This window comes from Harmonia axyridis, chromosome X, assembly GCF_914767665.1.
Source record: "Harmonia axyridis chromosome X, icHarAxyr1.1, whole genome shotgun sequence".
In the NCBI taxonomy this organism is placed as follows: Eukaryota; Metazoa; Arthropoda; class Insecta; order Coleoptera; family Coccinellidae; genus Harmonia; species Harmonia axyridis.
The window spans coordinates 18,596,109-18,623,510 of record NC_059508.1 but is presented as its reverse complement, the minus strand read 5'-3'; the positions used below and the strand labels follow the sequence as shown (position 1 = coordinate 18,623,510).

General features: G+C 40.2%; 1 protein-coding gene across 1 annotated transcript; it reads right to left on the bottom strand.

Moving 5' to 3' along the window:
- Positions 1-24,161: 24,161 nt before the first annotated feature.
- Positions 24,162-24,746, bottom strand: LOC123686556. Its single transcript, XM_045626782.1, has one exon. It carries the CDS (start codon positions 24,744-24,746, stop codon positions 24,162-24,164), a length of 585 nt encoding a protein of 194 aa, XP_045482738.1.
- Positions 24,747-27,402: the final 2,656 nt, after the last annotated feature.

The window sequence follows — 27,402 nt, the reverse complement described above, 5'->3', positions numbered from 1 at the left end:
ATAAGTGATCCCGAGGTTGTTGCAAGTAGATTCAATGATTTTTCCAAAGAAGCACCCCTCAGAGTTGTTGAAAGGATAAAAAACAAGGTCTCAAATACCAACAACATCATACCATCTAGTGATGATGTGAAAAATGAACTTAATTTATATCCGTTCAATGGCGTTGATCTTTATGATCTCATTATGAAAAAATTGAAAAATAAGAAATCATGTGGTGAGGACGGTATCCCATCCTTTCTCATCAAAAAAATTTTTCATATAATATTGAGTCCATTTTGTCATCTTATTAATTTATCATTTTGCGAAGGAAAATTTCCAAGTGAACTCAAGATCGGTAAAATTATTCCCATATACAAAAAAAATGATAAACAAAATGTTGAAAATTATAGGCCGGTAACAATTCCGTCAACCTTCTCTAAAATATTCGAGTACTGTTTTCTCGAGAGATTGTTGGATTTTTTGGGAACGAATAAAAAAATTTCTGAAACACAACATGGTTTCTGCTCACAAAGGTCCACAATAACCGCAGTACACGCAATTCACGATAAAATCGTTACAAGTATAGAAGCAGGAGAGTGTCCTGTGGGAATTTTCTGCGACTTAAGTAGAGCATTCGATTGTGTCAATCATGATGTATTAATTGCTCGACTTGAGGAGATGGGAATATCTGGTACGCCCCTAAACTGGGTGAAAACATTTTTGACGGGTCGTACTCAATACGTTGAAGTGTCCAGTTTGAGGAATTGTAAATTGAGAAAGATTTGCTCCAATACCACAGAAGTCACTATCGGTGTGCCACAGGGTTCAGTGGTGGCTCCAATATTGTTTGTCATTTATGTTAACAGTGTGGACTCTGCTGTGCCCCGTGAATTTATAATTAAATATGCAGATGATAAATCTGTTTTTATTTCGGGAAAATCACAGGAAGAAACAATATATCGGTTGTCAACGGCTTTATTGGGTTTGGGATCGTGGTTTTCGGAGAGTAGCCTTCATTTCAATATGGAAAAAACCTTATTGATTCAATTTCATAACCCACAAAAAAAATTGTGTCTTTTGAGTGTGGAGGTTGATCGGGAACTGTGCAGCCAGGTTGACCACACTAAATTTTAGGAATATATATTGATGAGAATATGAATTACAAATATCACTGCGAAATATTGATCTCGAAATTACATTCAATATGCTATAAATTCAAAATTTTGCGATATGTCCTGACTACGGAACAACTCATCACGGTATATTACGCGGAGGTGCAGTCTCGGTTGACATATGGAATATGCTTGTGGGGTTGGTCTGCCAATGTGGGGGAAGTGTTCCTGACCCAAAAGCGTGTAATAAGAAGGATTGCTGGAATAGGCAATAGAACATCTTGTAGACAATATTTTCTAAAATATGGTATCCTGACCTTGTATGGCCTGTATATTTTTGAGATGTGTGTATATGTGCATATAAATTTGAATAATTTTGTCCAAATTCATTCCTATCATGAGGTCAATACCAGACAAAGAAATAAGGATATATTACATCAACCTTTTGCAAAGCATTCATTAGCATATATATTCCTAATTTTGCAGGACCTCGTTTTTATAATAAGATACCGAATGAGATTAAAAATCTGCCATTGCCTCGATTCAAGAAAAATTTTGCAGGACCTCGTTTTTATAATAAGATACCGAATGAGATTAAAAATCTGCCATTGCCTCGATTCAAGAAAAAACTCAAAGATTTCCTTGTGTCAAAATGTATTTATAGTTTAAATGATTTTTTAGGGTAACTTAAGGGATATTTTGTTTCTTCTGTTTTGTTTCATGATTAGAATAATGTTCTGTTCTTGTTATATTGTTTAAATTGACCATTCCTTATACAATGATTTGTAATATTGTCGCTGAGGAAAATAAATAATATTATTATTATTATTATTATTATCCTCTCGTATAGCTTGCCAAAAGTATTAATCAGGCATATTGGTCTGAAGCCGGATGCCTTACTCAGATCCCTTCCTTTCTTTGGAAGTAATACGGCCCTGGCGGTCTTCCAGATTGCAGGGAATTCTTGTTTCATGAGAAAATAATTCATCATTTGGAGTATTTTGTCTGGGCATTCCTGCGAGAAGATTTTTATGGCCTCCACAGTTATCCCATCGGGTCCCGGGGCTTTGCCGTTCTTCATACTTCCCACTGCATTTCTTAACTCGTGGTCGGTGAAAGGTGGTATTTCTTGCCCTTGTATTGGCGGTCTTTTCTGCCGTTTTTTGCCGGTCGATGGGAAAAGTTCTCGCAGTTTCTGGTGTCTTGCTTTAGTCGGTATTTTGTAGTTTAAAGTTCGACCCCTAAAATGGCTAGTAACGACTCTATAGCCTTCGCCCCACACATCATCCTCCAGTTTTGCTAGTAACTCTTTCCATTTTGTTTGCTTGGCGTTTCTTATGAGCTTTTTCAGTCTCTTACCCCATTCCTCCGCTCTAGACCACATTTCCTCCGACCCGAGTCCTCGTCTTGTCTTCCTTGAACATTCTCTTCTCATCTTTATGTATTCACTTCTGCAAGTCTCTATTTCATCGTTCCACCAATATGGGTACCTCGCGGATGTCTCTTGTATGGTCCTTATTGAGTTCTTAAAAGATTCCAGAAAATTCTTGTAGATACCTATACCGTCGCTGCTCCAGACCATCTGGCCCAGTTGTTCTTTCAACTTCGATGTCTGCAGAATAGTTGTTAGTGAAGTGGGTCTGGCGTTTTCATTGCGAGCTCTGCTTAACTTAAGTTAACTTAACTTAAGTAAACTTAACTCAACTTAACTTAACTTAACTTAACTTAACTAAACTTAACTTAACTTAACTTAGCGGCGGGCCAGAAGATGTTACATTGCCGCTGGATTTGTGTGGGACTCTCACCTCACTAAAACCCCCTCCTCTTCACTTCGAGTGACCTCCGGAAAATTAGGCCCACTCACAGGCCCATGCTTCAGAGGATCACCCATGTCTGCATCCTCTCTTTTTTATCTGTAACGGCAAATTCCACTCTCTCTTCCTCCGTCTTATAGTGTCGATCACTATCAATGCCTCTGGTGTATATGGCCAGTCAATGAAACTCTGCTATCTACAAATTAGAAAAAAACACAAGTATAAACTCTTCAGACATCTAGTCGATACCGTTTCTGATGTATATGGCCAGCTGAAAAATCAATAAGTTACTATTCACAGTTTAAAATCTGTTAAAATAACTAAATATATACAAAACCACTTTTTCCCACTTCTTACACAATTACCATTACACCTCCGTCCTCCTTCCTACTGCCTCCGTTCCTCTTTATCCCTATCTTCTTTCTCTTTCCTCCTCATGATCTCTGTTATGTAATTGTACAACATTTCCCAGCGATCTCTATTCTGAGTCATTTCCTTCACGACTTCATCTACCTTCGGTATGTCACCTAGCTCCTCTTTCAGTTCCCTCCTCTTTCTTTCCCATCTCTTACAATAATAAAGTACGTGCTCGGGACTATCCTTCACTCCGCATCTGTAACATAGGTCATCTCTTGTTTTTTTATTCTTCTGCCGATGTCAGCTTCTGTATATTTGTTTTCTGCTTGATAGCCTCCCTCCATACTGGAGCAGCATACAGCACTATGGGTAATACCGCACAGGAGTCTTTTTTTCTGGTAGCTGGGACCCTCCACATTGGGCATCAACCTTGACATCGCTGCCAGATTCTCAGATGCTTTCGCAACGCAATGGTCCACTTGACCCGTGAACTTAAGCCCTCTACGGAATACCACTCCTAAGTATTTGATCTCTTTTTTTGTCCCCACCTCATCCCCCATTATTTTAATTTCGAAGTCTGTCGTCTTTCGTGGTCCTTTCATCACCAGTACAGAATAATTTAAGAAAGGAAACGAATATTAAATATATTAAGTTGGACGATGATACGGTTATCGAAAATGATCAAGAGATGTGTAATGCTTTCAATGATTTTTTCACCAAATTGAGGGGAAAATATGCCAGGGAAATAAGAGAACCAGCAGATTTCACGGAAAAAAAGATTCAAAACAATTGTTCTTTTTTTTTATTCCCCACAAACTCCAATGAGATATAAAGGCTTATTAGTAGTCTCAAGTCAGGAAAATCTAGTGGATGCGATGGAATCCGTTCAGAAGTTCTGAAACAAGTGAAACAGGAAGTATCAGAACCCCTTGCCTTTTTGGCGAACATGTGTTTCGAGAAAGCATGTTTCCCAGAAACTTTCAAACTGGGAGTAGTAAAACCATTACACAGGGAGGTGACAAAGCAAATCTAAATAATTACAGACCAGTTACACTTGTGTCCAATATTTCCAAGATCTTCGAAAAACTCATTAGAGGACGTATGGTTGCATTTATGGACAAATACGGTATAATTTCGAAAAATCAATTCGGATTTCGCCGAGGGATGTCGACAGAGGATGCCATAAAAAGGGTAACTGAAAGAATATATAAGAATATAGATGAGAATATACCAACTCTAGCGATAGTCATAGATCTAGCAAAGGCTTTTGACACCGTGCACCATGGAAAATTACTAGAAAAACTTTCAGATTACGGCTTTAGAGGCAAAATGATTAGCTTACTCCGTAGCTTCTTTACAGGCAGAAAACAGACCACGAACTTGAATGGAACATTTAGTCGTACAAGCACAGTTACTTATGGCGTTCCTCAAGGAACAGTGCTCGGGCCTATCCTTTTTTAATATATTTGAATAGTATATTCGACTTGAAGAGTAAGGGAGGAATAATTAGTTTTGCTGACGATATGTTAGTCATCTACGAGGATACAACCTGGGAGAATCTAAAACAAAAAACAATAAATGACTTGAAGATCATGAAGAAGTGGTTTGAAATCAATAAACTCACCTTAAGTCAGCAAAAGACAAAATATTTGAACTTCTCATCCAATAAAGTCGGGTTTCCAGATTTAGGAATACTTCAAGTGACCAATGACCTAAAAATCTCAAATACAAATGCCACAAAGTATCTAGGAATTCATATAGATCAAAATTTGAGATGGAATGTACACATGAATAATTAAAAAAAAAAGTTAAGAGGTATTGCGTACAGATTCAGAGTCATCCGGAAAGAAGTTCCATCTGTAAATCATCTCCAAGTACTATATGACGCATTAGTTCAGTCCCAACTTTCATATGGAATAATTGGATGGGGGGGGAGTATTAGATTGCCACAAAAGAGTATTGGACATTATACAGAAATACATCTTAAAAATAATGTACGGAAAAAAGTTAACATTCCCTAGTCGTGAGATTTATGAACTGTCGAAGGCATTGGATATAAGACAAATATTTGCGAGTAAAACAATCATAAACATACAACAGAACAAGATACCTCTGGAAATAAAGGAATATAATTTCTCAACAAGAACAAAGAGAGACAACTATAGAAGACCGAAAGCGCAAAAGAAAATAGGACAACGAAGCTGCACATATTTAGCATCAAGACTCTACCCAAAAGTGCCCACTAGAATAAAAGAATTGAAGAATATGAGAAAATTCAAGAGGGATCTAAAAAACTGGTTGATTACAGAAGATAGATCATGGGTTCACAAAATAATAAACTCTTCATGAAATAGTTGAGGGGCAAAAGAGCAGATGAAGACAGAAGTTCCCGAGTTCTACGAAACTGAATCCCTAACTGTGACGAAGAACACCCGATTGAGACAAGATATCTGATTAGGAGTAAAACAAACCGAATGTGACAGAAAATAATTGAGATAGTTTAATTTAATAAGTTGCGAATTTCGATCTTGATGATGGTTCCGCGGTCGTTAGAATAAAATTTATTTTTCAAAACTGTAAACAGTTATATAATAATAACTCACAGTTTTTTTTTTTTGTTTTTTCTTCAGAGTTTACTTCATATTTCATATTGTATAATATATTATATTATGTTGAATAAACTCATATCTATCTATCTATCTATCTATCTAGTACCTCCGTCTTATGAGCTGCGATTTTCAACCCTCTCTTATCCATCCATCTTACTGCCATTTCTACTGAATTCTCTATTTTTTTCTTTGGTTTCTCTCTCGTTTACTCCCTCCACCACATAAATCAGATCGTCTGCGTACGCGATCGCTGTCACTCCCGCCTTACACTTTAATTTTAGGACTCCGTCATATTGTATATTCCAGAGTCCTGGCCCCATTATTGAGCCTTGAGGTACTCCCTTTCCATATTCATGTTTTATAAAACTCGATTTTATAACTCGGTCGGAAAGGTACGATTCCACGCATTTCATTAAATACAGACTGATTCCTGCCTCCTAAAGTCCATCAATAATATGTTTCCAGCTTGCCGTGTTGAACGCATTTTTCACATCCACAGTCACTAACACACACCATTTATTTATACATCTTTCTATTGTTGTTTTCAGAGAGAGCATTGCTGTTGTTGTCGATCTTCTCTTTCTGAAACCATGTTGGTTTTCGGACAGATATTTCCCTTCCTCCAGTTCCTCCTCCAACCTGTTCCACAATAGTCTTTCATACAGTTTTCTCATTGTATTCAGAAGACATATGGGTCTGAACCCTGAGGCTTCGTTCCAGTCTTTCCCTTTTTTTGGAAGCAGTATTACTCTGGCCTCCTTCCATTTCATTGGGAATATCTGCTTCTTAAGGACGCGATTAAACATTTCTAATATTTTCTCGGGTATTACCGCAAAAGCGATTTTTACCGCTTCCGCCGTCACCCCATCCGGCCCAGGGGCTTTTCCGTTTTTCATCAATCCCACCGCTTCCCTCAGTTCTTGTGCCGTGAAAGGGTTCAGAACCTCACATTCCTTACTTGTTCTCTTTTTTGGGTCTGCACTTTGTGGGAACAGTTTTCTTATAATTTCTCTTCTCTTTTTTGTCGGAATCTTATATGAGAGACCTCACCTTCAAATTTTTTTGTGACAATACTGTACCCCTCTCCCCAAATACCGTCCTCTAGTTCATTCAACAGTTTTTTCCAATGCTCTCTCTTCGACCTTCTTATTTCCTTTTTAATATTTGCCTTCACACATACCATCTGATCTTTAAAATCTCTCGCCTCATCTGTTTCCTCAATTCTGTGTCTTGTGTATTTTCTTCTGTACTTTATGTATTCTTTCCTGTCTTCTTCAATTTTATCATTCCACCAATATGGCGTCTTCACTGGTGACCTACCATCTGACTTACATGCCATATTATAAGTCTCAACAATTCTCTCGTATATGTTGTCGACATCCTCCCATTTCGTGTCCTTTAGACTATCCAAAAATGTCCTCGTGCACAGAATCATTATTCTGTGCTTCCTTTTTAAATTTTTCCCTTCCTTCATTTCTATTAAAATGCTACCGTGATATGTATACGGGTTATTATAGTCTACCTTCCATTTTCTGATCTTTTTTAGCACCTCCTCTGATGACAACATCACATCTATGTGGCTTTTCGATTCCCCCCGTTCAAAGGTGTTGACTTAACTTAACTTAACTAAACTTTTTTTTTTTTTTCGTCTCCTGAAGGATGAGGGAAGCTAATGCCTTACCGCAGCGAGGCCTAAACCATGATGTCATCGGTTTGTTGTGTGCTGCCGCGTCGTGAGGGACTTTCACCTCACTAAACCCCCGCCTCTTTCCCCGGGTATCATCGCCACCTGGAAAAGGCTGCTTAGCCCGTACTTCAGGTGCGTAACCCGGTATGTTCTCTTGCCATGATGCACCTCGATGGCCTGCGGCGACCTGCTATCCTTTCCTCGCCTCAACCTTGTCTTTGTCTATCCTCCATCTCCTTGCGTTTCATGATTTGGGTTATAAAATCATGTAGGATATTCCATTCTTTCTGATCGCGCACCATCCGGGGAATCAGATCGTCCAATGCAGGCAGGACTCCGAGTCTTCTCACAAGTTCAGTTCTCTCTGGGTTCCACCTTTCACAATTCTCATAGACATGCCGTGGACTGTCTTGGGTCCCACAGGTTCGACAGAGGTCATCCGGGGTTTTCCCAATTCTGTACGTGTACGTTCCGAATGAGCCGTGCCCAGTCACGAACTGGGTAAGAAAGTATTCCGTCTTCCTATGTTTACAGTCCACCCACTCTGTCAAGTCTTTAATTAGGGTTTTGGTCCACTGGGCTGGTTCCCTATTTCGCCGCCATTTCTCCTGCCATTTCCTGACAGTTCTTCTTTTCGCCATATTTCTGTTGCCCATCAGTCTTCCTCCGATCGTGTAGAGAAAGCACCTCTCTGCTACGAGCAGCTCTATCGGCGGGTCTCCAGCGACCACCTGTGCGACCTCCAAGGACACCGTACGGTAGCCTGAAATAACTTTCAGCAGGCTTTTTCTCTGCACCGAAGTCATTTGGTCTAGTTGTTTCTTCTGCTTCAAAGTGTCTCTCCAGACCGGTGCGGCATAAGTTATTATGCTGTGTGTTACTTCGCAGAGGATTTTTCTCTTATGGAAACTAGGTCCTCCCAGATTAGGTATAAGACGCATTAGTGCTCCCTGTTTTTTCGTTGCTTTGCTTGCGATGTACTCGATATGTTTCGAAAAACTGAGGTTTTTCTTTAAGATCACACCTAGGTTCTTCACTTCCGTCGACTGATTAATTTTCTGCCCCATGATGTCTATGTGCAGGCTTCTGGCGTCGCGTGGTCCCTTCAGTACCAGAAGTTCAGTTTTCTGAACCGCCACTTCTAGTCCTCTCTCAGAAATCCACCTCACAGCTTTATCTGCTGTTCTTTCAGCGATAGTTCGGACTTCTTGTTCGGTCTCCCCCTCGATCAGAAATGCTAGATCGTCAGCATATGCTATTGCGGTTACGCCTTCCGCATAGTCTAACTTCAGCACGCCATTATATTGTACGTTCCACAGACATGAACCCTTTATTGAACCCTGTGGGGCGCCTTTGCTGCAGTCATGTTCTATCACGCTAGACCTTATTACCCTTTTTGACAGGTATGACGCGACGCATCTAACCAGGTATTCGCTCACCTGTGCTTTGCGGAGCTCCTCTATTATGTGACACCAGCTTGCCGTATTAAAGGCATTTCTGATGTCTATCGTGATCATTATGCACCATTCTTTCCTAGACATCTTGACTGTTCTCACAAGTGCCATTAGCGCAGACGTCGTGGATCTTCCCTTGTGAAAGCCGTGCTGGTTTTCCGAGATGACTCCTTTAGATTCGAGCTCCTCCTCTATTCTGTTCAGAAGCAGTCTTTCGTAGAGTTAAGCAAGCGCATTGAGGAGACAGATAGGTCTAAAGTCGGATGCCCGTGACAGATCCTTGCCTTTATTTGGTATGAGCACAAGCCTTGCCTCCTTTCACTCCTTTGGGAATTCCTGCCTCATCAGAAAAAAGTTAAACATCTGCAGCGACTCATCAGGTCTCAGCGAGTGCCGAGACTTCACAGCTTCCACTGACATGCCGTCTGGCCCGGGCACCTTGCCGGATTTCATCGAGGCTACAGCCATCTCGAGTTCCCTCAGGGTGAATTCTTCCGGTACCAAATGGTTTGTTAAGGACCTGGTTAGGGGTTCCGTAGAAGAAGGAAAGAGTTCCTGTATGATTTTCTTCCGCGATTTAGTAGGGGTCCTGTAAGATAGAGCTCCTCTATTACACTGTCTCATTACTATTTGGTATCCCTCGCCCCAGATATCAGCCTCGAGGTCATCAAGAACCTTTTTCCAATGTAGCTTTTTTTGTTTCCTTATCAACTTTTTAAGATTTTTTCGCTCTTTATCTGCATCGGATTTGAGAGGGGCAGGGTTTTGTTCTCCTCTTTGTACTGCCCTGGTATATTCTCGTCTAAGTCTGATAAATTTCTTCCTAGAAGTGTCAATTTCGCTGTTCCACCAGTATGACGTTCCTCCAGAACATTCTCTTGCAGTTCTTAAAGACCCCTTAAAAGCTTTCAGGATAGCGCCGTACGTTTTCTTTCCGAGGTTCTGATCCATAGATGTTATTAATTCCGCGAATTTCTGTATAGGGTCCATAAGAACAGTGACACTTATTATAGGACAGTATAATAATTATGCTCCCCAACTTTTTTAGAGGGGCCTCTTGTGATCTTTCGTTCTTCCTTCATCACTGGCTGTTCGATGTCCTTCTGTCTTGCAGTTTAGGCAATATGAGTTTTCTGTACAATCCTTGACTTTGTGGCCTTCTTTTGTGCAGTTTCTGCATTTTTGGCTTCGGTCTTCATTCATACATTCTTCTGCCATATGTCCCGATTCCCAGCACCTGTTGCATTTTATGCTTGCCACTCTTTCCCTGATGTCTGCCATTGTAAAACCGATTTTAACCTTTTTTATTTGTGTTAGCTTTTTGATAAAATCTTCGTTAGCGATTATTGTAGCGGCTTGTCTTCCCCCTCTCAGTGGTCTTAGTGCCTTTATTTCTATTTTCTCCTCATCTTTTTTTGTTCCTGTGATCTCGTTTAATATGTCAGCAATTTGTGCTTCTTCAATATCGATGTCGATTCCATATATATTTGTAGGGGCTTTTGTCCTTCCACCTATATATTTTTTGTGTTCTCCTTTATTGTTTTATACAATCTTTCTGTTTCTTTGCTTCCCTTTTTGATCTCTAGCAGAAGATGCCCGTCTTTTTTTTCTCGTATTCCGTTTATTTCATTTTTGAGATCGTTTTTGTCTCCTAATTGGTTTTTTAAGTTCGTCACCATCTGGGCATAAGTTACCTGTTCGTTTCTTTCTATGATTACCGCGTTTGTATCGTATATCCTTTTTTTGCTATATCAATGTTTTTCTTTTTCTCGTGTAATATTACCTCTCCTCTAAAGTCGTAGAAGACACATTCGAGAATCTTTCTTTTTGTTTCCACATCCATTCCGTTAATTATTGCAATGTGTACTCTTTCATTAGTTCCGTTTGGTATGATATATTTTATTTTGGTACTCATTTTATAGAAACCTGCTAGCCCTTCAGGTAGTATATTTTTTTTATCCATTATGACCTTGCCCTCTATTTCCGCATATCCTTCCATTCTATGGGTTATTATTTCTTCCTCCTTTAATTTTCCCTCTCTGATATGCTCCATCATGCGTCTGGAGCTTCCTATGAGTGGCTTTATAAGTTTGATTTCGGTCATTTTTTTGTGTGGTGCCATCAACACTATTTCACCGTCTTTGATTTCTAACAGGCTGCTTCCGTCTATTTTGGTCTTATAGATTTCTTCTGGCCAACTCCTCGCCAGGAGGTGCTCTAGCTCCTCTAAATCCATATCGTCCCTGAACTTTTTTCTTATTTCAGCTGCCGTCAACTCCTGCTTTATGTCTTCGACTTCCGCTTGACATCCAATATCCCTACTCTCAACGGGTATCACTGCTCGATGAGCTTCGGTTACTTCTTCATTTACCATGTCCCTTATGGCTTTTAAGTTCTCTTTTGTCTCTTCATTATGTCTTTTTTTTTCCGTTTCCAGTATTTTATTTAATTCTTCCGCGACTTTGTGTAACACAGTCATGAACTTAACTTGACTTAACTTTACTTAACTTAACTTAACATTTTTTTTTTTTTGCCCCGAGAGGTAGGGGGGAAGCATCATGCCTTCCCCGCGGCTGGGCTGTGCAATGCCGCAGGTTTGTGTGGGACTCTAACCCGAACTAAACCCCCCTCCTCGCCAGCGAGAAATTGATCCCCCAGTAGAAGAGTTTTCCTCCACTCATCGGGGAATCATTCTGGTCTCCTTCCTTTCACTTTCTCATTTATGCTTCTCTAACCATCTCTGACTCGATCCTCGCTCTCTTTCCTTCTCATTATTTCGGTTATATAACCGTAGATGACATTCCACTTCTGTTCGCTTTCCATCATCACCTCCACTATCTCATCCACCGCCGGTATAAAGCCAAGGCTTCTCTCCATTTCCCGTCTCTCACTCCTTCATCTTCCGCAGTCCGCAAAAACGTGCTCGGGGTTGTCCTCCACGTTTCATGTCTAGCACATGCTATTTTCTGTTTTCCCTATTCTGCAGGTGAAACTTCGGAAAGAACCGTGGCCAGTCAAGAATTGCGTCCAGTAATAGTTTGTTGTCCTGTATCTACACGTTAGCCATGGTTCCAGGTGCTTTATTATTCTTCTGGTCCACGCTGCCGTGTGGGTTTCCTTCTCCCAGCGCTCCTGCCACCTCCTCCAAGTTCTCCTCCTTGCCATTCTTCTATTGCCGGGCAGTCTTCCCCCCACCTTAAACAGAAAACACCTCTCCGCAATCATTAGGTATATGGGTGGAGTGCCCGCCACCACCTGCACGGCCTCGGCAGAGACCGTTCTGTAGGCTGAGGCTGCCCTCAGCAGGCCCATCCTCTGTATGGAGACGAATTTCTCGAGATGCGTCCTGGCTTTCACCGCCTCCCTCCACACCGGAGCCGCATACAGAATAATGCTGTGCACAACCCCGCAAAGCAAGAGCCTTTTGCCAAATTGTGGACCTCCTACATTCGGCATGATCTTCGAAAGTGCTGAGCACTTTGATCTGGCCTTTTCCACGGCATACTTTATATGCTCACCAAAATTCATTTTCTTGGTGAAAACCACGCCCAGGTATTTGATATCCTTCTTTGGCTCAATCCTCATATTGTGCACATTTATGTGAAAGTGTCCCAGGTTTCGTGGTCCTTTGGCCACCATCATTTCTGTTTTTGCTGGGGCTATCTCGGCCCTTTTCTGTGCCTCCCTGTCGCTTTCTTCCTCCACCACGAAAATCAGGTCATCGGCATATGCTATAGCGAGAATCCCCGGACCATAGCCCAAGCGGAGGACTTCGTCATATAGGAGGTTCCACAGAGTGGGCCCCATAATGGACCCTTGTGGCACTCCCATGCAACATCTATGCGCCACTATTCCTGCCTTGACAACCCTACTTTTAAAATAATCTTGTACACAATTTATTATGTAGATACTGGTTTGCGCCTCTTCCATTTTTTGGATGATTTTGTCCCACCTTGCCGTATTAAAGGCGTTTTTTACATCCACGGCAACGAGCAGGCACCATTTAGCTTCACAACTCTCCACACTTTTTGTGACCTCAAGCATAGACTGTCCCTTTCTGAAACCATGTTGATGTCTGGAAATTATTTCTTTTTCCTCCAGTTCTGCTTCAAGTCTTGACACAATTATTCTCTCGTAGAGTTTGGCGATGGTGTTTATCAAACATATGGGCCTGTAGCTTGATGACAGGTTTGGATCCTTTCCCGCCTTAAGCAGTAAGAACACTTTGTCCTCCTTCCATGAACTCAGAAAGGTCTGTCTCCTGAGAAGGGAGTTCATTAAGTTAATTACTTTTTCTGCCACTATCCTCCATACGATCTTGAGTGCTTCAACCGTGAAACCATCCGGTCCTGGTGCTTTGCCTACCTTCATGTTCTTGATCGCCGCCTCAAGTTCCCAGTAGTCTATAGGCTCCGGGTCGCCCTGTATGGGTCTTGACCCCCTGGGTATTTCTCTAGTCGTCGGAAATAGGTCTCTCAGAATTTTTTTCTCTTGGGTACCAGAATGCTACTTGTTGGCCCATTACTCACCAGCTGCCGCGTGACCAGACGGTATCCTTTCCCCCATATATCCTCACTCAGCGCTCCCAGCAACTCATTCCACTTTTCTTTCTTGGCTCTCCTGATCTTGGCTTTCATATCGTTCGCAATTTCTTTCAGTTCTTTCTGCCGTGTTTTCAGTGACTCAATCGTTATTCTGCCTTGACCTCTATCTCGAATATACTTTCTCCTGATTTTGATGTAATTATCCCTACATAGCCGAATAACTTCATTCCACCAGTAAGGCATTCTTTTTTCCGGTGTCTTGTCTCTCACAAGGGATTTTCTGAATGTATCTAAGAGATTTTTATATATTTGTTCTGGTTCTTCGCAATTTATTCGTCTAAGGCCTTCAATAAATTCCGGAATTTTTAAATAAAATTTCTGACGATCTCTGACCCTTGGTCATAATTTATGTGCCCGTGATAGGTATATGGGTTCACATAATCTATCTCCCACTTACTCATACTTTGTGAGATTTTTGGGGCACATAGGGTCACGTCAATGTGGCTTTTTGAGTTACCGCGCTCGAATGTATGCCCACCATTATTGCGAGCACTCCAATTCAACTGGGAGAGCCATTCTTCAACATGTTCACCGCGGTTGTCCGATATTGAAGAGCCCCAGATCTGAGATTTTGCGTTGATGTCACCTGAAATTATTGCTTCATTTTTGTGTTTTGCAGCTTTTTCGAAAATGGTGTCTAATGTGGTCCTGAAAGCGCTGAGCGGTATATTTGGTGATATGTAAGTAGCAAATATATGGATTCCGTGGACTTTAATATGCACATATTCCTCTTCCTCTCGTATCTCGTTTACCTCCAGATATCTGTTACAGATTGCCACTGCAACTCCCTCTTTCTTCGCAGTTATCCAACCTCTTTTTTTGCTGATGTTCTTATTCGGTTCTGAGATAATCATTATGTCCACTTTATTTTTCGAGGCATCTGCCCAAGCCAAGTCATGCGCAGCTCTTGATCTGCCCAGATTTAGCTGGAGTAAACTGAGTTTATTCTGAGCCATATTGACGCATTTGGAGGACACAATACAGACCTTTCCGACATTTCTTGGACGTACACTTATAATAAATTAAATAAATAGCGAATAAATTAGTGTAGAAATATATAAATATGTGCGTAAATAAATAACTCTGTAAAATAAATATTGTAAATATATCTCTGTGTATGAAATAAAACTCTGCATAAAAGAATAAATTACTATTTACAAATCTAAAAAGTGATAAATCACAGAGGGTGGGTGTACAGGGCCCAACAGCACACACAGATAGAAAAATATTGTATATAGGGCAAAAGAATATATACATCAACCCATGGTGTAAAAGGCCATATGATGCGAGTGGGAAAGGTACACTCCAGTCACAGCTAAGCCTCAGCTTGCTTAATTTTATTTCTGCGAAAAGCTTGAACTACATCTCCCACTGGCGGTTCTGTGCCCCTCCTGTTTGCAGTCCGCGCAGAAAGGTTTATTTGTGCAATCCTGAACTTTGTGTCCCTGTTTGGTGCAATTTCTGCACTGGAGGGTTCTATCTATACCACTGCATTGTCTCGCAGTATGTCCAAAGTTCCAGCATCTGTTACACTTTGTGGATTCTCCCCTCTCCCTTATGGTTGCTAAAGAGAAGCCTATCTTAACTTTACCAGTCTCAATGAGCCTCGCTATGTGTTCCTGCTTTCCAATTATAGTAGCTGCTTTCCTTCCCCCTGTCATGGGCCTTAAGGCTTTAACCTCGACTTTTTCATCTATTTTATATGAACGCAGGACTTCATTTAGTTTCTCCTCTACTTCCACTTCTTTTGTATCAATGTCTATTCCATAGATGTTTGCGGCTCTTTTAGCCTCGCCTCCTAGTCTTCTCGCCGTTTCCATATGTGTGGCGGATCTTATTTTTTGGCATATGTTATCAGTTTCCTTACTGCCTTTCCTGATCTCTACCAGCATATGACCTTCTCTTGTTTGTCTCAGCGCCCTTATCTCATCTGATAGTTTATTCTCTGCCTTGAATTCTGTTACTACTTCAACTTGTAGAACAAAGTAATCTTTAATAATTTATTTCGTATAAATGAAGAGGGAAATCAAATGATAACATTTCATCTCAGCGTTTAATTTGAAACTGAATGTTCCTGCTACATGTGAATATTATCACAACATGTGTTACAAAAAATAACAATCTCAATACCATAACAAATTCCTTCTTCAAGTTTGTGACCATCTCCGCATACGTGCAGCCCTCGGTTGCTTTCACCAGAACTGCATCGTTTTGGTAGCGCCTGTCTGCCTTTGTTTGTTTCTCCCCAACTCTTCGCTCGTGAAGACTCACTTTACCCGTGTATTCTATCATTGCGCAATCTATAATTTTTCTTTTTTCCTGCCACGTCATGGGCATTTCCACCACTATGTGAAGATTTTAACTCCCTTTCATGGTATTCATCTCAGAGGAAAGAAAACATAGAGGTGCCTTATAGCATTTGTTGGCATCGCTATAACATTTTTGTTTACAAACACTTATAATGTACTGCGTTGCCATTCTAAGGAAGAAGTAAACTTTTCTCCGTTCTGTGGCATAGATGTTTTGCGAATATTCTGTGGATTTGGCAACACGGTTTTGTTGTTGTTATTGCACGTGACAACTAGAGGTGAGTTAGTGGTGAACTGAAACATTTTAATTTCACCTTTGTAATCGGCGTTTGTGTGTACAAGTTTGTGAATTTTAAGTTACTTATTGTTAATTTTAATCATGGTAAATACTCGAAAATCATGTATAGTGTGTAAAACATCCGGAAATGAAAACATAACCTATCATAGGTAGGTTCACGTTTTGAGTCCATAGGCGTAGAATATATCTCGTCTATGACGTAGTATTTGTGAGATATTGAAAACTTAATTCACTAACATTTGTAGGTTTCCTTCAAATAGAGAATTTAGCAAAATATGGTGCCACGCGTTAAGATTGCAAATGAACAATTTGCCGAAATATGCATATGTTTGTTTCAAACATTTCTCCCAAAAAATTCTTAATTAAACGTGTAATTGAGAGTCTCCCAGAAAGTCGAGAATATGCATTCAAAAATTCCTTCAGTACCGAAACTGCAAGTTCAGCAAGTTCGAGGACATTAACAGCGGATATTGTCTTTGGAAGGTATAAATATATTATATATATGAATTTATTTTATTATTTATTTTTTTGAAATAATTTGAAGTCAAACTGAAGGTGTCACTCAATATTTGAATATTTTTTTCTAGCTTTGAGTCATCTCCTGAAGAACATGCTGCTTCTTTAACCGAAAAAGCTGCTCCTTCAACTGAAAAATGCACAGCTGGGGGGCTCAAAAGAAAGTAGGTAGAAATAATTATTTCATAATAAGATGTTTCATAAAATATAATCTATTCAACACATCTAATTTTGGGTGCAATTTGAAATATTATACAATTTTTAGGTTTGAGGCTTTAGTAGATGAAGAAAATTTTCCATCAGTCATTACACCATCTAGCCCTGGAATTTCAAATATCACACTGAAAAAGTAAGTTCTCAGCCTGCTTAATTTTTTTTTAATTGCATCAGATTTTTCCTTGTAAATAGTTTTAATTTGAAAAATTTTAGGCGTAAACTCAATATGCCACGTTTCTTTGGCGACATAGAATATGAAGATCTGGAAGATCCAAATAGGCGAAAAATTTGTTGGAACATCATTACAAACAGTAAACAAGCTGAAGATAAAAATAAATAATATTCAAGCCAAAAGAAGACGGAGGGAGAATAAAATATACTCACTAGAAAGTTTGACAAGTGATTTGAGAAAGAAAAACTGGATTTCAGAGAGTGCTGAAATGAATTTGAATGTAAATATTTTTCATTGCTTAAATTCAATTGATAAAACACATACTTTAATTTTACAGAGTTCAATGACGGAATCAGCCAAGCAACTGTTTTCTCTCTTATTGAGAAAACGAAAGAGGAAATTCTCACCACAACTGAGGCAGTTTGCATTAACTCTGAATTTTTATTCGAAGAAGGCCTACAATTATGTTCGTCGAACTTTTTCGAATGTGTTACCACATACAAGAACGCTTGCAAAGTGGTATTCCACCGTTAATGCTTCTCCAGGTTTCATGGAAGAAGCTCTTTCTGCTATTTAAATAAAATGCATGGATGCTGCCCAAAAGGGTCATCAAATATTGTGCAATTTAGTGTTTGATGAAATATCAATCCGGAAAAAAATTGAATGGGATGGCAAAAAGATATATGGATATGTAGATTTGGGTTTAAATGATAACACTGAGAATTCGGAAGAGGTCAGGGAAGCTTTGGTATTTATGCTGGTTTCTTTGAATAGTAGTTGGAAGATTCCTGTTGGTTATTTTTTAACCAATGGTTTAACTGGTAGAGAGAAGGCTAGTATATTGAATAATTTTTTGGAATTTCTCCATAAGAGCTCAGTAATTATTACCTCAATAACATTTGATGGTGCTCCATCAAATATGGCAATGGCATCTGCACTAGGTGCAAATTTTAATGTTAATAATTTGAAAACGTATTTTATTCATCCAATTACTCATGAAAAAGTATACATTTTTCTTGATGCTAGTCACATGATAAAATTAGTTAGAAATTCATTGGGCAGTCAAAAAATTTTGGAGGATAGAAATGGAAATAAAATAAACTGGGAATTTTTAGAAAAGTTATGCCACTTCCAGAATATCGAAGGATTGAATACTGCTACTAAATTAAGAGCCAGGCACATGATGTGGATGGGGGAAAAAAAGAAGGTTAAACTTGCTGTCCAAACACTGAGTAAAAGTGTTGCAGAAGCTCTGGATTTTTTGAATTTTGATTTAAAATTACCTCAATTTGAAAATTCAACAACTACTGCAACATTTTGTAGAAATTTTAACAACATTTTCGATATTTTTAATTCTAGAAGTAATTTTACAAAAAAACCTTTTGAAAAGCCTTTGTCACAAAGATCTGAGAAAGAATATTTCAAATTCATGGATGATTGTTCTGATTATATAAAAAATTTAAAAATCAATGGAAGGAATATTCTAACAACAAATAAAAGGGTAGGGTTTTTAGGTTTCTTAATATGCATAGAAAGCCTCAAAGAAATGTATACATACCGAGTGAACAATGTAAAACAACTGAAATATATTTTAACATATAAATTGTCGCAGGATCATTTAGAGATATTTTTCAGTTGTATTCGTAGCAAGGGGGGCTATAATAATAATCCGACATCCCTGCAATTTCAAAGTGTAATGAAAAAATTATTGATTCATTCTGAAATTGCTGGGAGTGAAAGTGCAAATGCTATAGCTCTCGATAGCATGGCCATTTTACATTGTACAAGTGCTTCACCAGTAATTCAAGTTGAGGTAGTAGCAACTCGGTCTGTTTCAGATGATTTGGATGAATATTATACAAATCCAAATTTATGGAATTTAACCTTATATTGTGAGGATGTCATTGCATATGCTGCTGGATTTGTGGTGAAGAAAATTAAAAAAACTATCAGCTGCTCACAATGCCTGAGCATAATTGAAAGTGAGGATATTATTTCCAAATTACAAGTGAGGAAAACATTTGGTGCTCTAACGAGAGCTTCGAAGTTTGTAATCCAATTTTGCAAACTAATTGAAAAATGTTTTCGAACTTACAAACATTTATTCAATATGAAATCGAAAAATGTTAGTTTCATAATAAATTCAATAAAGATTAAAACCAAAGAAAATATCCCACCAACTATGATTGACCTCTTTTCTGATCATATATTTGATGATGAACCTTTAAGTAATCATTTTAATATATTAATAGATATTATCTTTGAAAAATATTTTCAATTAAGGTTTCATCATGAAATTTCTCAATTTATCAGGGAAAAAGAAAGAGTTCGATCTCGCCTGACTCATTCAATTTTATTCAGGAATCAGTAAGTAGAGTTGTTTTATTTTCACAAGTCATATTATGTTATTCTGTCTACTGTGTTGTGTTGTATATATCTCAAAATTTTATAAATAATTATATGTTTTAAAACTACTTTTTTCTGTTTTTATACCCAAGCATATGTGAACGTTAGGTAAAGTTATATAATAAACCAATAAATATGTGCATTATTATTTCCTCATTGACATGGGTTTACATCAGAAATATTGTGAATAGGCACTTTTCGTAATTTACAAAGAAATATGCTGAAAAAACTTCAGGAAAAATAGGTTACTCTTATTCCACTTTAGCTAACACTTAATTGCGATGCTTTTTTCGAATCCTCAGGTGCACTAGGATAGCTACAGGTCCCAAATATTGGGGAATCATCTCCCATTTCCTCTGATAATATTGCTTTATTGTTTGAAGTTAACAATTTTTCACCAAAAAATGATAAAAAACATTGTATTTTACGACAGTTTATTTACTATTTCCATAAGATATCTACTCAAATATCTCATTACTTCTTAAAGAAAAAATGAAACTAGCTGGTTTTCATTTTGAAATATGGAAGTCATTTATATTCTGATTATAGTTCAATATCGATTTTTGTAATATTAATCCTTACTAAGAAACCATTGACTACGCCACTGAAATGTTTACTTCACCTCTAGTTGTCAATTTTGCAGGTTTGTTGTTTTTCTATCTCACTTTATCATCATACTGTTGCAATTGATTACAATACAACGCTTTTTACCTCTAAGGGCACCTCTATGTTTTCTTTCCTCTGAGGTATTCATGATCTTCTGGCATGTCTGATAGAGTTCAAACTCCACATCTTGTTCGCCCTCCCTTGTGCCTGCAAAATAAACTTGATTGTTGTCCCTTATCTGCTGATCATCTGTCTCTATGTATCCTTCAATTCTGTAGGATACTATCTGACCCGATTTGAGTTTCCCGTCTCTCACGTATTTATACATGCTCTTTGATGTTCCAACAAATGGGCGAAGGTATCTCAGCTCCTTCATGCGCGTTGGGCTTGCGATTATTACCACCTCTATTTCGAGACTCGTTATATTTTGACTTTCGATTTTTGTCTTGTATGCTGATTGCGGCCATACCATTTCCAGAGTTTTCTTTAAGTCTTCTGGGTTCTCGATCCTTTTAATTGCATGCTTTAAGTCATTGATCATTTTCTCCTCCTCAATTTCTCTACTATCGGCCTGGATGCCAATCTCCACTCCTGCTTTTGGCTTCGCCACTATGTGCGTTTTTTCCATTTCCTCTTTCAAGCGTTTGGACATTTTACTCAATTCCTCTTTCAGGTTACTTTCCAGGTTGGATTCGCTTGTCACTAGTTTTTCCATGAGCTCTCTGGCAGCTGTCATTACTGTGAGGAGTTTTGTATAGCTTTCACCATCTATCGCAAGATCTCTATCCGATATATCAGTTCTCCTCCTTTTATTCGGGTTCTGGTTTATCAGCCAGTCGAAGAAACTTCTCCCCTCTTGGGGACTCTGGGATTCTTCCATACTCTCGTCTTATATTTCTATGACATCCTCTTTTGGGGAACTGGTGAAGGGTTGTGCTTCTTCCCGCTCTTCTCTTGTCTTTGCTGTTGGTGGAGTCCTTTTTATTTTGCTACTTCTCCCAAACACCACACTCTCTACTTTCTTAAGGACAACTTTTTCTCCACCTTCATCTCCTGTATTCGGTGTCGTTTGCCTCTGCTCCTCCACCCTCTCTTCTCGTGCATCTATTACTTTCTTCCCGTATACTTCTTCTTCATTCTGTGTCGCTGGATTTTGGTCCTCCTCGCCTTCTTCATCCTTCATCATTCTTTTTCCCCTCATCTCCTTCATTCTCTGAGCCTTTTCATAGAATTCTACACTCTCGTGATGTATCTTCTTTTTCTTGCCCTTACTTTTCTTTCCAGATGTATTTGTAGATGGTCCGGCCTGGTTGCCTACCGGGTTCATCCCACAGTCCCCCAGTTAAGTTAACTTAACTTAACTTAACTTAACTTAACTTAACTTAACTTAACTTTTTTTTTTTTGCCCTGAGGTAGGGGGAAAGCTAATGCCTTCTCCAGCGGCAAGCACGTCGATGTTGAGTTGCCGCTGGATTTGTGTGGGACTCTCACCTCCCTAAAAACCCCCTCCTCTTTACCATCTCTGAGGCCCTCCGGAATGGACTTTTTTTTTGAGTCCACACGTCGGAAGAACTTAACTTAACTTAACTCAACTTTTTTTTTTTTTGTGCCCTAAGGTAGGGGGAAATCTAAACCAGACTTCCTGGCAGCGGGCGTGCAATGCTGCCGGTTCGTGTGGGACTCTCACCCACTAAAACCCCCTCCTCGTTATCCCAGATAACCACTGGAAATATCGAACGTCTTGTTCTTTCACTTCAGTGGCTACCTGTTCGTCAGTTAGTCTCCTTGCCTTCTTCTTTCTTCTTCCTCCTTTCTTTTCATCGCTTTCGTGATGAATGTGTAAAGCAGATTCCATTTTTCTTTAGTTTCAAGCATAACATCTATTAGTTCTTCCACTTTTGGCAATACTCCTAGTGTCTCAGTTACAACTCGCCTCTCGTCTCTCCATCTTTCGCACTCTTCATACACGTGTTTTGGGTCGTCCGGTATTCCACATTGTTGGCATGTGTCCGTCTCTGTTTTTCCTATTCGTCTAGTATAAGTACCGAAAGACCCGTGTCCAGTCAGAAACTGGGTGAAATAATAATTTGTGCGCCGATGGCCGCACTCTATCCAGTTAGGCACACTCTTTATGAGATGTTTCGTCCACTGGCCCTTGACCTCCTCACTCTCCCATCTCCTCTGCCACTTATCAAGTGTGCGCCTTCTTGCTTGCCGTCTATTGCCTGGTAGCCTCGTTCCGACTTCAAACAGGTAGCACACCTCAGCCACCATTAGGTCAATAGGCGGAAAACCCGCCACCACCTGAGTTGCAACGGCGGACACCGTTCTATATCCAGAGATGACCCGCAGCAGCCCTCTCCTCTGTACACTTATTAGTCGCTCCCTCTGCCTCTCTCTTTTTACAGCATCTCTCCACACCGGAGCAGCATACAGTAAAACGCTGTGTAGGATGCTACAGAGCACCCTCCGTCTAGGATACTCAGGGCCACCAACGTTTGGAAGAAGTCTCCTCATTGCCTCGACTTTCCCGTTTGCCTTCTCTATTATATAATCGATATGGGCCGAGAAGCTCATTTTTTCGTCCAGCATCACCCCCAAATACGTCAGAGATCGGGATGGCACAATTCTACAGTTTCCCAGAGATACTTCTATGCCCTCTCTATTCCTAGGGCCCTTGAGAACAATTTCCTCTGTTTTATGCCTTGCTACTTCAAGTCCGTTCTTCACCATCCATGTTGAGACCTCCTCTACCGTTCGCAAGATCTTTCGTAGCAGCTCGTTCTTGTCGTTCCCCTGTATAAGCAGAGACAGATCATCGGCGTACGCAATGGCGTCCACTCCTTCGTCATATGGGAGTCTCAACACCCCATCATACATCAAGTTCACAGTCTCGGCAATTTCACCGAGCCCTGCGGAACCCCCATGGCACACTTCTGTTTTGCCGATCCTGCCGTAATCCATCTTTCAGAGAGGTAACCTTCCACTATGTCCACCAAGTAATCCGATACCTCCAATTGACGGAGCCTCTCTATTATTAAATGCCACTTCGCGGTATTGAAAGCATTTTTGATATCAACCGTGACCATCACCATCCATCTTTTCCGGCATTCACTCACCTTCCTCTGCAGAGTCAACGGCGCCGTCACCGTAGACCTCACGAAGCCATGCTGATTTATGGATGTGGCATTTCTCTCCTCCAGTTCTTCGTCCAAGCGATTTAAAACGAGCCGTTCATACAGTTTCCCAAAAACATTCAGCAAACATATCGGTCTGTAGGACGAGAAGACGTTCAGGTCCTTTCCTTTCTTAGGTATGAGTATCACCTTGGCCCTTTTCCACTCCTTAGGAAACTTTCTTTCTCCCAGGTAGGTGTTGAACATGGCCAGCATTTTTTCTGGGCACTCCTCATAGATGATCTTAATTGACTCCACCGTCATACCGTCCGGACCTAGTGCCTTTCCTGTCTTCATGGAACATAAAGCTGTCTTCAGTTCGATCATTGTGAAAGGATCACTCGGTAATCTTGGCCCCTGTCTGGGCAATATCTTTCTTTTCCCCGCTGGAAATAAATCACGTAGGATCTCCACTCTCCGCTTTCTCGTCAGCGAATATTGTGGACTTTTTGTCTTTAGGTGTTCTGACACAATTCTGTAGGCCTGTCCCCAGATATCCTGGTCTAGCTCTTCCAAAAGTAATCTCCAATGCTTTCTTTTTACTTTCTTTATGATTTTTCCCAGTTCTCTCTTTGCACTCAGCATTTCCTCCCGAAAGCTGAGGCGATCTAGACCTCCTCTTTCAGCTCTGGTGTATTTTCTCCGTATCTTGGTGTATGTCTTCTTGGCCTCTTCTACTTCATCGTTCCACCAATAAGGAAAGCTTTTTGATTCATTCCCTGTTTATTTACAGGACGCTCTGTATGCCTCCAACATTTTTTTGTAGGTCTCTTTCCCACCTCTTTATGTGTCTGCTCGTAGTAACTGTGTGAAAAGCTCTGTGTTCATAACTTTTTTTCCAAAATTTCATCTCTTTACTCTGGTGTTGCTCTCTACCGCGAAATAGATATGCCCATGGTACGTGAATGGATTTTCATATTTTACCTCCCAGTTTTTTATCTTTCCTTGGAAGTTTATTGGGCTTAGTGTCACATCTATATGGGATCTCGTTGTTCCTCTGATGAATGTGGGTTCACCGTTGTTTATTGCTGTGAAGGAAGTCTGGGCCAGCCATTCTTCGACATATTCACCTCTAATGTCTGCCTTCGGTGTTCCCCATATGGGTGATTTAGCGTTGAAATCTCCCATCACTATGATTCCTCCAGATTGTATAGCCACATCTTCCATCACTTCATCTATCCGGTTCTTGAAGATCTGTATGGGTATATTGGGAGACACGTAGATAGCATAAACCTGTACTCCGTCGAGCATTAAGTGAACATAATTTTTCCGTTTATTGACTTTATGAACTTTCACTTGTTTATTAATTATTTTCACAGCTATATCTTTCTCTTCGTCTGTGATCCATTCTCCACTTGAGCATATTTTTTTGTTAGGCTCCGACACAACCATAAGGTCCACATTTAATTTCAATGCGTTTGCCCAGGCCATGTCATGGGCAGCTCTTGTTCTTCCTAGGTTAGTTTGAATACAATTCAGTTCTTGGCAGTAAAGATAAATAACGACAGAAATACAAACGTGACAAGTATAAATAAGTATAAATAAAAATGTGTGTATATGGACTGTATAAATAAAAATAAATAACGACAGGAATACAAACGTGACAAGTATAAATAAGTATAAATAAAAATGTGTGTATATGGACTGTATAAATAAAAAACTCTCTGTAGTACTTGTAGTGTGTTTTCGCTGAGTAAGGGCTTACTGTTCTACCCAAGCCTATTTGTGGTGGGCTTAATTCTATTTTCTTCCCGGTGAGGTCCTCTCTTGCGTCTTTGTTAATTGTTCCCTGTATTTAGGGCAGCTGAGCGTAGTTGCCCTATGCCCCTCTGTGCTGCATATTGGGCACCTGGGACTGCCTGAGCAGTCGGCTGCCTGATGTCCTTCTGTACCGCAGTTTCTACAAAGTCCATTGCGCAGTTTCTACAAAGTCCATATGGCCCGTCTCCCAACACTTGAAGCAAGTCAGGATATCGACTCTCATTCGTGCACGGCAGTAGGAGAGCCCTATTCTTATCTCTTCATTGTTTACGATCTTTTCTGCAGTTTTTTCTTCAAGTAGGATAGTTGCAGATTGTAAACCTCCAAATTTTTGCGGCCTCAGGTTTTTGATGATGACTTCTTCATCCGGGTCACAAACTAATTTACGGATCTCAATTTCGACATCTTCTTCTTCTGTGGTTAACTCGTCTAAACCACGCAAGTGCACAATTTTTTTTTTGTTAGTTCCTCCTACCGTTCTTATGGTCTTTCCTCCGACTTTTGTTTTGAGGAGAGCGGCCACTTCTCCAGCCTTCCCTGTTTTCTTATCATTTGATAGTTTCAACTTTCCATTTCTCGTTTTTGTGGCGTGCCTTATCATCTCTGCTTCTTTAGTACCGCTTATGCTTTCCTTCACTCTTTTGAGGGTCTCAGCATAGGACTGCTCGCCCACATCAACAATTACCGCCTCTCCCCTATTTGAGCGTCTGTGCGAGGCTGCTCCTCTTTTTTTGAAACTATGCCAGGTGACCTCTCCTGTAAAATCCATGAACGCGCACTCCAGAATCCTACGAGCCCTCGTCTCGGTGTCTTCATCGAGGTAAGCTATATGGAGACGTAACCTTTTCATTGTCTCACACTTCTCCCTGAGTTCTCTACCTGTGTTTAACAGTGGCATGCCGAGTGTTAAAGTCGTGTTTGCCCCTACGAATGTGACTCGTCGATCTTCTTCGTATTCTTCGTCTTCTATTTCGACTTTTCCGCCTAGTTTGAGGCTTATAAACTTGCCCCCTTTGAGTTTTCCTTGTCTAAGGTAGTTCATCGCAGTTTGTGATGTTCCGGCCAAAGCTTTGACGAATCTCAGTTCTCTATTTCTTTCCAGGTCAGCCACTATGATTAAATCTCCTCTGTTGTCTGCTGAGGTGATCGGTTCTTGCGATTGCTTCATGTTTGTTGTGTTTTTCGGCCATGGCCCGTTTACCAATTCCTCTATGTCCTCCTCGCATGAAATATTTTTGATCTTTTCCCTTATGATTGTCCTCTGGATTTCGGCTTCAATTTCTTGTGGTTCTTCTGTTTGCGTACTCATTTTCTTTTTCTCCCTCAACTCGCTCATATTGGAAAGAGAGTTTCTTCTCTCCGCTCGTATACTTTTGTTATATACGACTTCGGTCGAAGTATCACACATCAGCTGAACCTTCAATTTTAGAGCATCTCTTTCCTCTTTCAGATCTTCGACTTCTTGAAGTACGGTTCTCATCTCTTCACTAAAGCTCATCTCTTTTGTTTCATTTCTTTCTCTTATGGCTTTTGTGTAGCATTTTATGTCGTCTACTAGCGTGGTCATGTTCTGCACAATCTTTTTCACGAGACCATGGACATAACGATTCTCATTACAGAACTTTTTGAGTTCTTTCGTCTTCTCGTACATCGTTTTCACCTTCCCTGCCAGTTTCTCGATGTTTTTGTCTTGTTGCATCTGCTCCTTCTCTGGCATTTCTCTCCTCTTCCTTTTTCTTTTCTGTGTTTCACACTCACTATCTGATCTGGAATTGTGGTCTTCATCCTCACTTTTTGATCTCGCAGTTCCCAGCTGCTTCTCATCTTTTGTTAATATTTCTCTTTCAATAGTGGCTCCTACATTGTTGGGAGGAGTCCTTTTTATTTTCGAGCATCTCTTAAAGACATCCATGGTCAGCTCCTGTTTGAAGAAGATGTCTTCTCTTCCCCTATTTCCTTTAGGTGTGCTCGTAGTCACCTTTTTTCCACCTCCAGAAGCATCTCTAGATGACCCGGCCTGGTCGCCTACCGGCGTCATTCCACAGTATTCGGATTTCGATCGGGCTTGGCCTGCTCCACCACCGCCCCCGACCGGTACTGGGGTATCCCTCCCCTGCAGCGTAAACTCATTCGTGGTTTCCTTGCTCATTCTCCATGGTTGTTATTAGGAGTAGTGCACGCACACATCTCCTCCTTGTTCGCGCCGGGTCGTGCCGTTAAATCCGTCCGAGAAGGGAGAAAAAGGAGGGAAAGGGTAAGTATGAAGGATACCTCCTAGCCCTCGGTTAACCTAATAGCGTCGAAGGAGGATGAATGGAACAGCATT